Source organism: Coptis chinensis, chromosome 1 (genome assembly GCF_015680905.1).
Source record: "Coptis chinensis isolate HL-2020 chromosome 1, ASM1568090v1, whole genome shotgun sequence".
NCBI classification, from domain to species: Eukaryota; Viridiplantae; Streptophyta; class Magnoliopsida; order Ranunculales; family Ranunculaceae; genus Coptis; species Coptis chinensis.
The window spans coordinates 9,298,213-9,315,332 of NC_141456.1; the positions used below are offsets into that span (position 1 = coordinate 9,298,213).

At 37.8% G+C, this 17,120-nt stretch overlaps 1 protein-coding gene across 1 annotated transcript; it reads right to left on the minus strand.

The window, feature by feature from the left end:
* Positions 1-421: 421 nt before the first annotated feature.
* On the minus strand, positions 422-1,148 carry LOC147521944 (uncharacterized). The gene is made up of 2 exons (XM_086559442.1): positions 852-1,148; positions 422-759 (listed from the first exon to the last, which is right to left on the minus strand). The coding sequence occupies exons 1-2, from the start codon at positions 888-890 to the stop codon at positions 472-474; spliced, it is 327 nt and encodes a 108-aa protein (XP_086415568.1). The 5' UTR covers positions 891-1,148; the 3' UTR covers positions 422-471.
* Between the last annotated feature and the right edge of the window lie 15,972 nt (positions 1,149-17,120).

Below are 17,120 nucleotides of genomic sequence, written 5' to 3' on the forward strand. Positions count from 1 at the left end.
GCTCCCCTAAATGTGCAGCAACAAAGGGCTACTAGATCCACAAGAAGGGATTGGTTGAGCTGGTTTGAAGCATCAGGAGCTTCAAACCAAGAGTCTTCAACTCCTCCACCATCACTTAGTCAGACCTAATTGAATTGTGTTGTTGGTTAGTTTTTTTTTTGGACAAATGACAAATGTGTTGGTTTATGAAGTTACCAACTTGTTTTTAGCATTTTGGGCACATCACACTTTTAAGAAGTTCATGCAGACTTGGTATTTTGGAACAAATATGTGTTGTTGGTTAGTTTTTTTTTTTTTTTTTTGGACAAATGTGTTAGTTTATGAAGTTACCAACTTGTTTTTAGCATTTTGGGTAAATGAATGGTTTAAGAAGTTCATGCAGACTTGGTATTTTGGAACAAATATGTAGTATTTTGCCGACTTAGATAAATGACAGTTTATTTCATTTCATTTCAATAAGAGATGTGCATCTCATAGTAGTTCAACAAGATATGTGTATTTTTTCTCACAGTTATCACACTCAATTATAAACAGAGCTTTGCTCTCTTCAGGGACCATGGGCTTGTTATCTTTGTAGAGAGTCTCAGCACCTTTGCAATCATCATACTCACACTTGAGAAGCATCACATCCACATTACCCTCATCATCACCTCCTTTAATAATTTTCATGATGCCATTACACCCAGGTTCTTTGCATCTACGATTCAAGTAAGGGCATGATGGTGCTTTATGCCCTTGTTGCTCACAAAGTTGACAAATCTGTAAAATAAAAATATCAAGTTTAAGTCCTGCCTGTAAATAAGAAAATTAGGTTTAAGTCCTACTTTTCTGCCATTAAAGCATGAACATACCTTTGGTGCAGAATAGACTTCCACATCAGCTCCACCCATTTGTAATTTGTTATACTTTCTTCAAGTACCGACTTGCACGCATATTGTGAGAATGATGTTGAAGAAGAAGGGTTATGGAGAAGAAGTGTGTTGGGGAAGAAAGGTCGTGAAAAATGATGGTGTTTATAGGTGAATAAGGAAAGTGACAATTCACAACGGCTATATATTTGTGAGCTCAAAATACACGTGACTCACGTGGACTGCCCATGGGTATTTTGGGTATCAAAAATATTGATTTGTGACATCATACAAAAAGGGGAAAACATAAACATATTGCTCACGACGTAACTGGTCCACAGATGGAACTAGGGTCAATCCCTAAATACACATTATTTAGTTCTTAATGTCTAATTTCCTATTATCAGCTAGGACCAATACCTAAAAGACCCTTGATATTATCTCCACTTTTTCACTTTGGCCCCCCCATTCCAGATTAATATTTTATATTATGTCAATATTGCCCTTCTTCTTCATCAAGTCAACTATGGAAATTAATTCCCAAAAAATGGCAATCCAATCCCCAAAACAAGACACAATTAAAGGTAAATACCATTTTTTTTGACGATATTCAACTTCCATTCTTACTTAAACTTTAAAAAGTGGTGTTACATAATTCTGCAACCAACAAGGTGGGGGGCTAATCCCTGCATACTTGTTGGCCCACTTTGCAAGCTGGTTAGCGTCTCTATTACTATCTCTGTTCAACCAAAATAATTTAACAATCACTGATGGATAGTTCTCATTATATTCTCGCATAGTGTTTTTGAGCCTATTATAGTCATCTTTAGAATCCCACACAATGGTGTTTTCTCCTGCTGCCAGAGTTTTCACAAGCCTTTGATTGTCTCATAGTATTACCATGTTCTTAGTCTATAGTTTATGTGCCAATATTATCGCAAGCTCTACTCCTCTACATTTTGCTTGCATTGCATTTTGACATTTAAAATTGTTGTATACTGCTCCAATTAGCCTCCCATCCTGTCCTTTACATATTGCTGCTCCTCCTCCTCTTCCTGTGTCTTTCTCATAAGCTCCATTGCCATATATCCTATGCTAGTTCTCATGTTTCATTTGTTCTGCTCTTGTGAACTCAACCATCGTATCTGATGTTGCAGTCTTCCTGGGAGTATCTGTCTCCTTCTTATATGCTTCAGTGACTTGCTCTGTGTGTGTACACATTCTTGTAGATGTCCTGAACCTTTATTTCTTGTCCTTTAAACTTAAACTTGTTTCGGCAAGCCCATGTTGCTGATAGCAAACAAATTGCATATATTTTTGCATATTTTCTTTCAGAGTCTTGTTTATGAATACCCCAGTTCAGAAGTGAATCAAGTGCAAATATGGCGTTTTTATCGTTGTTCTGCATCATTCTTTGGCCAAGTATAGATCCCATCCACAATCTTCTAGACCATTCACAGCCAAAAAACACGTGGTAATCTGTTTCTATCTCCTTCCAGCAGAAAACACAGCTCACATTTCCTTTGAATTGTCTTCTCAACATGACATCCCCAGTGGCTAAGCCTCCCATATACAATTTCCATAAGAATAGCTGAGTACTAGTATCAAGTTCTAAACTCCATATTCTTTTTATAGAAGAATAATTGCATTTTGAGCTTTCTCCTCTCTCAGTTTCCTTTGTGAGCAACTTGTAAGCTGATTTGACTGTGAGGTTTCCTTTACTATCTCTCCACAATATAATTCGATCCTGTGTATCTGACCTCACTGATATGAGGGTGATGTGTTTCTTGATTGGCGTGAGAAACAATTCTCCCAGCTTTTCTTGGTTCCAATTTGTGTTGTCCTCTGCTACCAAGTCCTTTACATATTTACTCTTGTCCACTGCTGAGAAGGAGAGGTCTGCTTTAACATGGTTGGAGAGTGTCGATGGCTTGTTGTTTAGTATCATCCAAGGTTCAGTAAAAGTTCTTATGCTGCTGCCATTGCCCAATGACCACACTAAGCCTTCCCGAATAGCTTCCAAGCTATTCTTGACACCTTTCCAGAAATAAGATCTAGGTTATTTCTTCTGAGTTGTCTTTGGAGCAAAACAGTCCCACCTGTACAGAGTTTTGAATGTTCTTGCCCATACTGACTCCTTATCTTGTATCAATCTCCAGCTATGCTTGGCAAGCATTGCCATGTTCATATCTCTAGCCTTTCTGAAACCTAATTCTCCATGCATCTTAGCTCTACACAGTTTGTCCCAGCTGAGAGTGTGCCATGCATTGGAGTTTTCACTTCCATTCCACCAAAAATCCCTATTTATTTGGTCCAACTTCTCACATGTGCTTACTAGTAAAGAATAGACTCCCATGGCATATATTGGGAGAGAAAAACTTCGGTCCTCAGCGCTATGGACCGAAAACCGTCCTAATCATGTTTTCACCACACAAAATTTTCCATGCCAGCCAAGCTTTTAACTCTAGTTATCATTAACTTTGTTAATAAATAAATAAATAATACAAATTTAAAACAACCAAACCTTAGAGAAATATGGATTTTCATCTTCTTCCATCTCCTTTTTTTCCTACTCACAAGATCAAACTATTTTCTCACTATAAATTTTTGTATCCGAAAATTGATTGAATTCTTATTTTGTGCTTGATTTATCTCCATAATACAATATATACTTACCCAAAAATTTATAACTAAAATCTCTTCCAGTTTTAATGAGTAATTTTTTTGAAAATTATATGAACTAGAGCTTATATATTGGTGATTCCATCTCTCAAGTAAATGCCTAAAAAACTTGTACTTTTCAATATCCCATATATTTCTCTAATGTTTGGTTGTTTTAAATTTGTATTATTTATTAACAAGGTTAATGGTAGGAGCACTAACTAGAGTTAAAAGCTTGGCTGACATGGAAAATTTTGTGGTGAAAACATGCTTAGGACGGTTTTCGGTCCATAGCGCTGAGGACCGAAGTTTTTCTCATATTGGGACTGTCTGACCTACTGATTGTACCAGTGTAGTTCTAATGGCTTGGGAGAGTATCTTGGCTTTCCACCCCGTAACGTTTTTCTGCAGATTATCAACTAAATATTCAAAGTCTTCCCCTTTCTTTTTACTTGGCAGTATAGGCACTCCCAAGTACTTCTCCTTGTCCAAGAATTTTCATACTTTCCACTTCTTGAGCAGTATCCTTTGATGTCTGTGATGAACATTTGGGTTGAAAAATGCACTAGATTTATTCTAGTTAACTTCCTGACCTGTGGCATTGCAATACTGCATGAGCAACTCCTTCATATTACTTGCTTCTTCAAAACTAGCCTTGTTAAATACAATCAAGTCAAATTCTATATAGTAAATGGTGATTCGCGGTGATTTTTTTTTTAATCTTGAAACCACTTAACTTATTTTCCTCTTACGCCTTTCCCAAAAGAATTTAGAGCCAAATTAGAACAGTAACTAGGATGAAAAGATAAGGTGATGGTCGGGGTCTCGATAAGAGCCCAAAACTTTTTGTAGTTTTACCTTCCTCACCCAAACATGGCTCATACTTTTAGACCAATTATGTGAGTAATAATTAAGAGTTAATCGATTGTTTATGTTTTTTATGCATTTCCCACTAGAGTTTCAAAGTCCATTATGTTTGTTTGCAAAAATTTCTAGTGGAAAATGTTTACCCACTTTAGTGAGATAAAGGAGCAAAGGTTTTCGGTTGCTAAGGAGTTTTGTGATTAAAGGCCAAGATTCAAGAAGACAAAGCCTTTCTAAAGCCGGGAATCAAAATAAACTTTTGATACCAAAGTCCTAACTTGTCATATTTTGTCTAGAGTATAACCAAGACCCGTGAAAAACTAATTAATTTGAAAAACGATAACCACACAAAGTCGTGAAGAACTTTCCAAAGGCAAAAAAAATATTTGGACTCGGACACCGAATTGGGCCTATCTTATGTCAAAACGACCCGCACACACACACACACACCAAGTCCACACACTCAAGACTCGAAAAGAGTGTCGACGGGCAAGGTAGAGCTTTCCAATGGTCTAAGCCTTGACCAAATCAGAGGAGCAGAAGTAGATGAAAAATCTGTTGAAGCCAACTTTACAAACAAAGACTTGTTACAATACCATAAGAAGAGGCCTTTTGATTATTCTCAAGAAACCATGAAAGATTAACCTCATCAACTTTTGGGCACTTATTGCAATTGAGAAATAAGTTTGTTTTTATTCTCATCCATCTTTAGATTTCATTGTCGGATCACCACTAAACTAAACGGATTCCATTCCATGGAAAACATTTGTCCTTGTAACAAATAAGCTTCAGGAGAAATTAAATAAAATTAAATTAACTCAATAGCCCATGCACGATTTTTGATAAAAAAATACAAAGACTTGATCAATTATAAGATGGAGGAAACAATTATTTTGTACCTCAAGATTTCAATCCTCCAAAATCAAAGTATAAAACAAGAGCTTGAGAATGAAGCTTGAGGCGAGAATGACTGATGGTGGCTTTGTTAATGGTATATAGTTAGACCTAGATTAGTTAGCCTCCATTAATTAGTTTTAGAACTTAGTTTTAGATTTTCAATTAGTTAATTAATTAGTTTTTCATATCTTGTTTTAAATCTAGTTTCATGTTTAATTAATTACTTTAGAACAAAGTAGATTATTAATTTAGTATTTGAATCATTGTTTTATTATTCATTAGATTAATAAAATAGTGTTCTTGGTAATCTAGTTTCATTTTCCATTTACTTATTTAGTTCAATTCTTAGATTCAATTATTTGTCTTTATTAGATTGAATAGATTATTGCATGAGTAGTTTGGAATTGAGTTTAAACAAGTAAAGTTCAAATCTTTATATCATGTCTTGTTCGAATTTGATTGGGAATGATAGCGTGATGATTCTCGGCTAAACCTCCATTAGAGGGGGTTGAAAAGCCTTGATGAAAGCTTGATTCCGATTATCATAGAGTCGTCGTAATTTCCTTTCCACTCTAGAAATGATTAGTTCACCATGAGAATGGGTGTAATCGTTCACATGCTAGTTATGAATTGGTAGAAATGCCATGTATAATTAGGGATTAGGAATAACTAGATTGTTCTGCGAAGCAGTTTAATTTGGATTACGATGATTCGTCGTTAGTGGATTAAGTTGAGCTAAGGTGGAATCAATCTCCCTCTAACTCCTTATCATAGAATCGACGTAGTATTCCCATAGTTGTTTAAATAGTCGACTAGTTGCATCTTGTGGGTAGTTGCATCGTAGTCTAGTTATCATTTCGTAAATCTCTCATTAGACTTTAGTTAAGATTATTTATACGTAGAGAACATTACCATGCGGAAGAACTAGGAGTGGAACGAATTTGTTACTCAACTCTATTTCGATAGGATTGAGAGTAGAAATCTTTGATAAATTAGGCACGTAATAAGTTTTAGTTTACTTTCGTTTTGAGTTTCATCATTCATTTCGTAGGTAAACTTTTATATTTTTATGTTTTATCAAATGGCGCCGCTGCCATCTTAGTTTCACTTTCGCATTGTTTTCGTAGTATATGTACTCTTCTTAAAGTCCCATTACACCCACCCACCCTTGTTCGATTCTAACTATGGTTGTCTTTTTCAGCATTAAACTTCCTCGGAAAAAAAAAAATTGCACGGAGCCTTGCGCTTCCAAAGGAGCGACCTGCGCTCAAGTTCTTGGAAGTCGAAGACGACCAGCTCAAAACACTCAGAACTTCGAAGTTTACACCGAAGCACGCCTCGAAAGCTGAATTTTGCGGATTTCCACAGTTTGATTCAACTTCGATTTTTCACATTTTTCAGTGTTCTAATTTGTTATATACACAATCAACACGCGTAAACAAGACACTATTCATAAAGCGAAGCAAGGGCGCTTGTCGATATTCCTTTCTTCCACACCTCGCATCTCCTGTTAGAGGTTTATACTAGTATATCAGGATTGTTTGGAGTGTTGACGTGTTTAGCTAAGTTTGGTCTTAGCCTTGTATGAGATTAAGGTCTGGTCGAACAAAAACACCAAACGTAATTACACAACAACATCAACAAGCACGCCTATCTAGTATACCACTCACTACACCTCTAGCTACTATTTTACACATACCACTTGATATAATGCCTGAAGAAGGAGAGACTCCTCTCCCTGACTTCTACAAAGCCTTGAGCGATAGCCCCAAATCTTGCATCGTTCTAGCAGACCCAGTGGGGGATTTCCGAATCCCCCCAAATATTTTTAATTTGTTACCCGTTTTTATGGTTTAGACCATGAAAACCTTATTATCGGCTACATCGCGTAGGATTGAACAAGTCCTAACAACATTCCACCATCCTACGGTTGGTGCGGAACAAATTAAACTGAGGGTATTCCCTTTCACCTTAGCCGATAAAGCGGCGTCTTGGTTAACTGCTTAAGCGCCTAATTCTGTGGACTCGTGGGCTAAACTTGTTCAAATTGTTTATGGAACATTTTACCCACCCCTAAAGACGGATGAGATGCTTTCCAAGATTCATTTTTTTCGACAAAATCCTCATGAATCAATTTCAGAGGCTTGGAATCGTTTCACCGATCTCCTTATAGAGTGTCCACATCATAACCTAGCGAAAGACACGTTAGTTCGTGCCTTTTTCAAAGAACTTCTACACCACCATAAAGAAGTCCTTGACATAATGAATGAGGGTAGTTTCTTAAGTAAAGGAGCCTCGGAGGCTTATAAATTTTTAGAGGATCAAACTAAGCGAAATAACAACTGGGGGGGTAGTGACGATATCCACCGCTCCGCTAGTTCTTCTAATACAGTTAAGGCCGCCGGTATGTTTGAAATTAAACACGATCCTGAGCTTAAAACTCTAATCGAATCACTTACTAAAAAGGTAGAGGCCATTTCTGTTCAACAAAAGCCTATCCCCGTCATGAATGTAAATTCAAATCCATGTAGTTTCATTTGAGTCCTAAGCATCCCGAATCTCCCGGCCCCCTATAGCCTATGAACAAGCTTGTTCCATTAATAGTGAACCTAACGCCCCTGAGACAAAATCCCAACTTCGGTTGGAGAAATAACCAACACGCCACACCTCCGTGGTACAATAATCAATATGTTAGGCCAACGCACGCTTTTATCCAAGCTCCACCACGACAAGGATGGTCGGGATAATTATAATAATTATAACAACCAAGTGCAACCTCAAGCACAAGGTCAAGGTAGTTATAATAATTATAATGCTAATAGAGGTATCGTTCCTCGTAAATAATAACTATCAAAATCCCCCAAAATAATTCACGAGATAATTCCAAATACACCACCCGTGACTACTACACCCACACAACTAGATCGTCTTGACACCTTCATACAAGTGAGGCAAAAACTTTTCCAAACCATGGCTCAATCTAACCAAATGCCTTCTACAATCCGTTAATAATTTAAGCCAACAAATTGGCCCAAGATAAAAGCCCAACCCAAAGGTGTGTTTCCGTGTCACGCAATACCTAATCCTAAAACAACAAACACACAGCCTTTGAGGTAACCGATAATACTAATAATGAATATGAAAATGTAGGTGAGCTAAATGCCATCACCACTCTCGGATTCGCAGAGTGGTTGATAACAAAGTAACTATGCCTATAGTTACCCCACCAATTGCCCTACACACATGCTATTTTACTAGATACCCCAAAAAAAACAAGAGCCTACCACCGTAGAGGTACCAGTTAAACACAACCTAAGAAACGAAAGCCAAGGTTAAACATCCAGTGATACATATGCTAAATATAGAGAGAAACCACCGCTTCCACAAAAATTAGCCATGTTAACTAGGGATACAAATTATGAGGAGATTATGGACGTTTTCAAGAATCTAACTATAAACCTTCCCTTCCTCGAAGCTATTAAAAAGCTACCACACCATGCTAAGTTTCTTAAGGAGTTGTTGTACTACTAGCGTAAGACCAATATACCAAAAGACGCTTTTTTAACGTAACAATTCCCAACTCTATCCGAACATAATGGAATTGTTAAGTAAGGACCCCGGTCGATCCCATCGTCTAAATGCACCTTAGGAGATTCCTATACGACGACACAAGTTATTAGACACGGGGGCTAGTGTTAACTTACTCCCGTTTTATTTGTATAGACAAATAGGTCTAGAGGAGATGCAACCCACTAAAATGACGTTGCAATTAGCTGATTAGTCTATTAAGTATCCTAAGGGTGTGGTTGAAAATGTGCTGGTAAAGGTTCAGGATTTCTACTATCTAGCGGATTTTGTCATCCTCGATACAGAAGTCGCTAACGACTCTGTCCCGATCATCTTAGGGCGTCCTTTCCTGGCAACTGCCAATGCGCTCATTAATTGCCACGATGGTTTGATGTCCATGTCTTTTGGCCATCTTGCTGTTGAAGTAAATGTTTTTAAAACAAAGACACATTTACCCGATTAGCCTATGGATGGAGAGGTTAGCATGATCGAGAGCTTCACTCGAGATTCTTTCAACAACACGTTCCCTGATAATCATATGCCCAAATTTCTTTCCTTTGGAAGTTCAGACTCCAACATTTTCATCCATACACTAGTCGATACACATATTATGGATGAGGACGAGATAGATAACTTTCTCAAAGATATAGAGGACTACCATAGTAATGTGGATATGACCAATCTAGATGAGGAATTCGATGAGTTTCTTAGAGCAGGCGATGATTCACCCTATCAAGAACTACTTTGCACAACATCCACCTCGACTCCCCTCCTTCCACCCTTTCAAAGGAATCTCGAGTTTGCACTTGATCCTTTTGTTTCTCCTGTGCTTCATAATTTTTTAAATCCACCTAGTAAACAAATACTTCAGAAGGACAAACCATTTGACACCTTCATTTTCAGACTTGAGACAGTCCCTACCTACACCATGAATGAGTTTTGTGCTAAACCCACATCCTCATTGTTTACATGCTTTCCTTCTACAACTTATCCATATCCACCATATCTTCCACAACCATTCACTTTTCCACACTTATTCACTAGGACACCCTCTCGTTCAAATATGAAAAAGAAGGTGCATGCTAGGTTCCGTTATAGGTCTATCCGACTTCGCTTTCAGTTCACTAGGTTGCGTCATAGGAAATCTTGGTGCTTGATTGTGTTTGAATATGTTTTCTGTGATATTTATTTATGGAATAATCCACAACTATTTTGGTTGTTGATATATGATAAACTGCATGTTCATACATATGTTTAGATAAAGTCTCGAGTATCTGACTATAAACGACTCAGTTTTTGTGTTTGGTGCATTTTCTTTCATTTTCAGATATTGGTGAGTGCACCATTAAGGTAACCGGGCCCTCCCTAGGGAGTGAGTGGCTGTAAGTACCGGATCCTAAGTTCACGTTTAACATAATTCACGTTTTCCACTCTTGCATGTTTTCTCGGATTTTTGAGTCATGTTTCTCTATGGGGTGAATTATGTCCTTATTTCTTATTGTTTTTCCTTTTAAAAATAAAAAAATATTAAATAATAAACATAGTAATCTAGGAAGTCTCGGGAATCTGACTTTAAAAGACCCATTTTTAAAAACAAATTTTCTAAACTCTCAATTTGTAAAAATTTGTTTGGGGTGGGGTGTTCGTGTTTCCGTCCTAGAATGTTTTATGTCCCATTAGAGTTGCTTAGGCCGTTTAATTGTATTTCGATTCGGGGTGACATAATCTATGAATTTAGAGTTCATTCGTTCGCATAACGTACGTCATGCACGCACTTTGAAGTGTTTTCCACTATCTTATATGTCATCCACGGTCGGAATAGAGTGTTTTATGGATCATTGGATTCGAAATTATCTCCTGATCATTTCCATATCTCATTCGCAAAAATCGGACCGGTAACGAAGCGGCAATATTAGTTTGAAGTCGCGCTAAAAATCGACAAAATTGAAAAATGGGCTTGGGCCCACCTCAGCCACCCGCTGCAAGACTACTTTACCTTCACACCAACAAATCAAAAATTCACTTCTCCAAACCGCCATTAACAACCAACAAAGCTTTAAACCCTAACTAAAAAAAAAACCAATACACCCACGCCAAACATCCAAACCCACTCCAAATCTTCTCAAAACTGTACCACCACCACCTCCACCAATTTAAATCATCAAACCACCGAAAAATAAAAAAAATTCAAGCTGCCGCGCCACCACACCACCACACCACCACTACCATCGTTTTTTTTGTGAGGTTGTCCCTCATTGCTTCCTACACCTTCTACAAACCCCAAATCAGTTCAAACTCCAATGGCTCAACAACGTCGAATTTTGCCGGAGCAAGTATTTTTCTTGGCGACCACTTCTACCCGCTTTTACGGTGACGAAATGATTAGTAGAGATTGGAATAGCTTGTGGTACTCGACTGATGCCTTTTACCACGAAGAGTTAGTCCGACGGTTTTACAACACGAGGGGAGTTGGAGGGAGTAGAATTTTGTTACGGTGGCAAAGAAGAGGAAGGAAGTAATCTTTGGTTGTTGGTCGAGATTCTAGGCATTCCGCCTAGAATCCATCTAGATGCCACGCGTTACAGAGTCCCAATATAATGGGGTCGAGCCGTTGATGAACGCGGATTATCGAAGGGAACTACAATACAAGCTCGCATTGTGTTCGCCATGCATCCCTCGATGCAACCACCGGCCGCAGCTTCGCTGGATTGGTCTAACGCCCTAGGGAAGGAGAAGGTCATTTTAATGTAAGACATCGGTCCGAACTACCTCCACATTCTATGGATACTCCGGGAGCGGAAATGTTTTGAACGAAGTTACAGATCTTGGAGTTTTGCTTAACATGATTAGGGGAGTAGGGAAGTCTATTGCACCTCTCCCTGTTTCGATAACCAAGATCATGCTGAAGTTGAGAGCAACTCCAACGTCTGATAGGATTTACCTCACCCTACACCGAAATCCTCGTATTTATAAGAATTGTGTCCAACGAGTTTGGAGGTTGCCTAGGGATAGGGTAGAGAACGAGGAGGATGGTGGAAATGAGAATGACTCGGAGGATGAGGAGGACTTGACTTGTTTTGATGCTGATGCTTTGGAGAGGTGTTGGTCAGATGTAGAACGCATGGCTGTGATTCATCGTGGCATGCGTTCACTCAATACTATCTGCGAAGACCTCCGGACTCGACAGGCTACTATCCACCATAACTTTGAGATTCGTACCCAAATGAGAGGATGGCGGTGAGAACAGATGAGGATCGAGCTAGAAGCTCAGCCCGGTCGATATGCTTGCACGCTTTCCACCTCCGCAGGATTCTTCTTCTTCCGAGGATACATCATCGAGGCACGAAATTGCGTCGTCAAAAAAGATCGAATGGTGCTTAGCCCATAGGGAGCTCGGAGCCATCTCCCGAAATGCCCTCCGCCACCAATACCGGCGTGTTTAGGGATAGTATAGCTTGATGATTTTATTTGTAGTTTTATTATTGTTAGTTATTTTAATGTAAGTTTTAATTCCGTGGTTAGTTCATTTGAATTTTGTAGTGAAATGTACTTTGAATGAAAAATTTAATATAATCTTGTTATTTTCATTGTCGCGGGTTGTTTAATATTGATCCCACCTTCCCAAATTGTTTGGGGGTGGTGTTATCTATTCCAGCATGATTTTTATATGACCATCGTTTTAAAAAGTTATTTCGGAGTCAGGATGAGAATATGGCCGATTAGGCATATCTATGAATAAATATCATGGTAGGATGAAATCTTGATAAAATAGGTAGGTTCTATCCTAAATTCAACCTAAAAGATACTAGGGTTGTTTAAGAATCAAGAATATGAGTTGTTTCCGTTTTCGGGTTTGGAAATTTTAGTATTTCTGGAAATTGCCGTAAAAACTTTTTGGCAACTTCCCGATCCGTTTTAGCAACTTAAAACCTATAAAAACTTTATTCATTCTACACTCACAACCCACACTACACCTAAGTTCCATCACTCACCTTTCACTCTCATGTTTCCCACGTTTCGTCTCATTTTTCAACCATCAATGACCTCGAGGCACTTAGCCTTGCCCCGGAGAGTGCACTTCAGCGCCTACTCATTTTTCTGACATTTTGCCCAGAGTGCACCTACGCCCAAGGTGAGCGCGACTCGCGCCTAAACACTGGAACTCAAAATCATCGTGGAGCGCGACTGCCAACTCCGTAAACACAAAAAAATTTCCAGTTTTCTACGGGTTGTTCCCGGATCATTTGCAGTTGTTCCAGAGCATCGTTTTGAGATGACATCTCCTACAATAATACCGGAACAGTCTTTCGAAGATTTGTTCCAAAACACTACTTATGGTGCTTGGTTTTCATGCGGGCGATCACATACGTAGGGCCGGGAACCGCTTTTATGGTAAGACTTCTTGAACTTTATTCTCCAACACTAACATCTTATTTTTACGATAACTGCATGTTCTTTGAGAGACCGGATGGAGAACAAGTGTTCTCCATCAACATTAATGATTAACCAATGGAAATTACCAGGTTCTTGCTAGCATTTGTTCTTGGACTTGTTATGCCCACTGAAATACAAGACCCATGGTGTTATTGGGTAGATAATATGCATGTCTACACTTATGAGTTTTTGCATGAGTAGTATGGGGCAGGCATTTTCCATATCGAGGACCAAGGGGACTATAACGTCGCTTTTGGTAGCCTGTCCATGAACATAGGAACTGTTATGTTTTGGATCATGCTAAACATTTTAGGGGAATGACGTTTTTCTTCTGTGAATGATGCCACTTGCGTGGCGTCTTTCCTTGCTTTAGCCACGGGACGTATGTGCCATGACCTTCCCAGAACCTTGATGTCTAGTTTAGCTCGAGCCCATAGCATGAGGCATAAATACCTTCTTATGCCTGTTCTAATTTCCCATATTATGCTATGTTTCTTTCCTATTTTTTGTACACGTTTCACGGATTGGATTACGGTCGACACTGTGCGATCCACCAATAGTATTATTCGATCTTTCCGTGCAATGACTTGACAAGGGTGGAGGATATAACCTCATCAGGTTGCACCCTACACGTCCCGTAAGTGGCTTTAATAGGTTAACAATAATAGATGATAAATGGCGGGAAGCCTGACAAATTATCATGGCATGGCAGGATGCGAAGGAACCTCACTTCTTTATAGAAGAAGAGGATGAGAAGGATGATGAATGAAGCGGGAGATAAGGTAAGTTTTAATTCTAGTTAGTGTCTGCTTATGTCCTAAGCAATTTGATTCTTGTTAACCTCATAATGGGTGGAACTCTTATAGAGTTGCATCAGTTTTTATTTCCTATATTAGTATATTTTAACCTTGTTTTGCAGATGTTCCAAAATTTCACGCGTTTCCATGGTATTTTTCTACCCTCTTTATTTAAATGCTTTGAAGACAAAACATGCTTCTCGTTTGGGGGGGGGGGGGGCATAGAAACACGTGTAATTAAGGCATCTGTTAAGATATAAATAGGTATAATGTGCACTTGTTTTATAGTTAAAATTTCAAAAATTCAAAAATATAAATAAATAAGTTCATGCTATACACTTAGGAATATTGGTATTGTTTTCCTCCTCTATGCTCTTAATAATCTAGAAGTCTCACGTAGCTTTTGCATTAGAATAATTTTTAGAAACTTAGGTTAATATGTAGGTAATAATCTTTGCATCTATCTATAAATATATTACATGAGTATCTATGATTGTTTGACAAGAAGTTTCAACTCTCTAGGCTAGAGTACTTATTCTACAAATCCCGTGAGAATATAGCCTAAAGCCTTATATATGAAGCCCGAGAAACATTTGAGAAATGACACAAGGGAGAAGTAAAATCCGGATAGAGAAATCACACGTCCACTTGCTTGATCACTATGCCATATCCTAAGCGAGAATTTAGGCCCTCTTTGGATCGATATAGCCAGAAATTCAAACCTATGAATTATTTTCCGCTAGTCGCCCCTCTGAGCCTTTCTTTAGCCTTTCATAAACCACAAATCCTTTACCCTGTTACAAAACAAAACAAAATAAAAAATTCAACCTACCCAATTTAGATAAGTCTAAGAATAGAATGAGGAAGAAAGAAGAAGAGAAAAACCTGTGTAAACAAAAGTTAGTTAATTGTTTCAGAAAATAAAGAAAAGAAGTTTCCATCCAAAGAAAAGAAAAATAAAAATAGAAATAAAATAAAAACTCCCAAAAAAAATAAAAAAAAATAAAAGGAGTTAAAAGCCAAAGAAAAAGAAAAAAAATATGGCTAAGGATGGAAACAAAGTGTAGAAGCAAAAGTAAATAACAAGGTTTTCTCTAGTTACATAATATGAAGACTCTATTATCTCAGACTTATCCTTTTTGAATATCTATTTCCTTCCTTCTTAAACCATCTCCTAATCCCCGCAATACCTAATAAAGACCTCTAGCTCAATTAGGAATATGTTAGTGTGATAGTAAGTGGCAGATGTGTTTGATCGACTCCGGCTTCCTTGTTATCATTGAGATTGTAAGGTAAAGTGTGCCCACTACACGCTTTAATCGAGTAGCTGAAAACTTGAGTAGAAAAATCAGAGTGTTGTATCTTGACTATTATTGTGAGAACCTACTTAAGGACGCTATTCCGAGTTTAGAAACGAACCTGCTAGGCATTTCATAGTATTACTCATTGTATATATATTTATTGTAGATGATTGATTATTATGCATATATTAGCTTAGGTTTCACTTGATTACTCTATATGCATTGCTAGTGAGAGGTATAGTTTATTTAGAGCATGAATAAGGAAACAATAATTTTATTTCTTAGTCGTTGTAGTATAGATGAAGTTTGTGAGTACCTTCACTCGAAAAAACTCTCACGAGGTTATAACTTCGTCCACTAGGAATTCCTAGTGGTTTAAAGGCCTTGTCGCGATATGGTCAATGCAATCGCACTCAAATAAACGCGAGTAGATAGAACTCCATTTTTGGTCACTTATTCTAATTTCTCATCTTTGCTTGAGGACAAACAAAATCCTGTTTGGGGGTGGTTTGATAAGAGCCCAAAATTATAGTTTTAACCCTGTAACAGTCATACTTTTAGACCAATTATGTGAGTAATATAATTAAGAGTTAATCTCGATTCGTGTTTTTATACATTTCAGGCTTCAAAGTCCATTATGTGTAGAAATGTGCCACTTTAGCGAGATAAAGGAGCAAAGGTCGGTTGCTAAGGAGTTCTATGATTAAAGGCCAAGATTCAAGAAGACAAAGCCTTTCTAAAGCCGGTCAAAAGCTGAAAAGTTGACGCGGGCGGAAACAGCACACAAAGTCAGCAGAACTTTCGAAGGCCGTATCTTTGGACTCAGACCTCGGAATTAGTCCTACCTTATGTCAAAACGACCAGCTCGGAAAGAGCTTTCCAATGGTCTAAGCCTTGACCAAATAAGAGGAGCAGAAGTAGACGAAAAGTCTGTTGAAGCTAACTATAGCTGAAGAAGCCTTTTTGGACTGAAAGAATTGGGTTTTGGGCCTGATTCTCTGGCCCAAACATGGCTCCAAGCCCATGCACGATTTTTGGATCTAAAAGTATAAAAACAAGAGCTTGACTCTTTGTTAATGGTAGATAGTTAGACCTAGATTAGTTAGCCTCCATTAATTAGTTTTAGAACTTAGTTTTAGATTTTCAATTAGTTAATTAATTAGTTTTTCATATCTTGTTTTAGATCTAGTTTCATGTTTAATTAATTACTTTAGAACAAAGTAGATTATTAATTTAGTATTTGAATCATTGTTTTATTATTCATTAGATTAATAAAATAGTGTTCTTTGTAATCTAGTTTCATTTTCCATTTACTTATTTAGTTCAATTCTTAGATTCAATTATTTGTCTTTATTAAATTGAATAGATTATTGCATGAGTAGTTTGGAATTGAGTTTAAACAAGTAAAGTTCAAATCTTTATATCATGTCTTGTTCGAATTTGATTGGGAATGATAGCGTGATGATTCTCACTAAACCTCCATTAGAGGGGTTGAGAAGCCTTGATGAAAGCTTGATTCGATTATCGTAGAGTCGTCGTAATTTCCTTTCCACTCTAGAAATGATTAGTTCACCATGAGAATGGGTGTAATCGTTCACATGCTAGTTATGAATTGGTAGAAATGCCATGTGTAATTAGGGATTAGGAATAACTAGATTGTTCTCAAGGGCGATTCAATTCGGATTACTGACGATTAAATGGATTAGTAGATTAAGTTGAGCTAAGGTGGAATCAATCCCCCTCTAACTCCT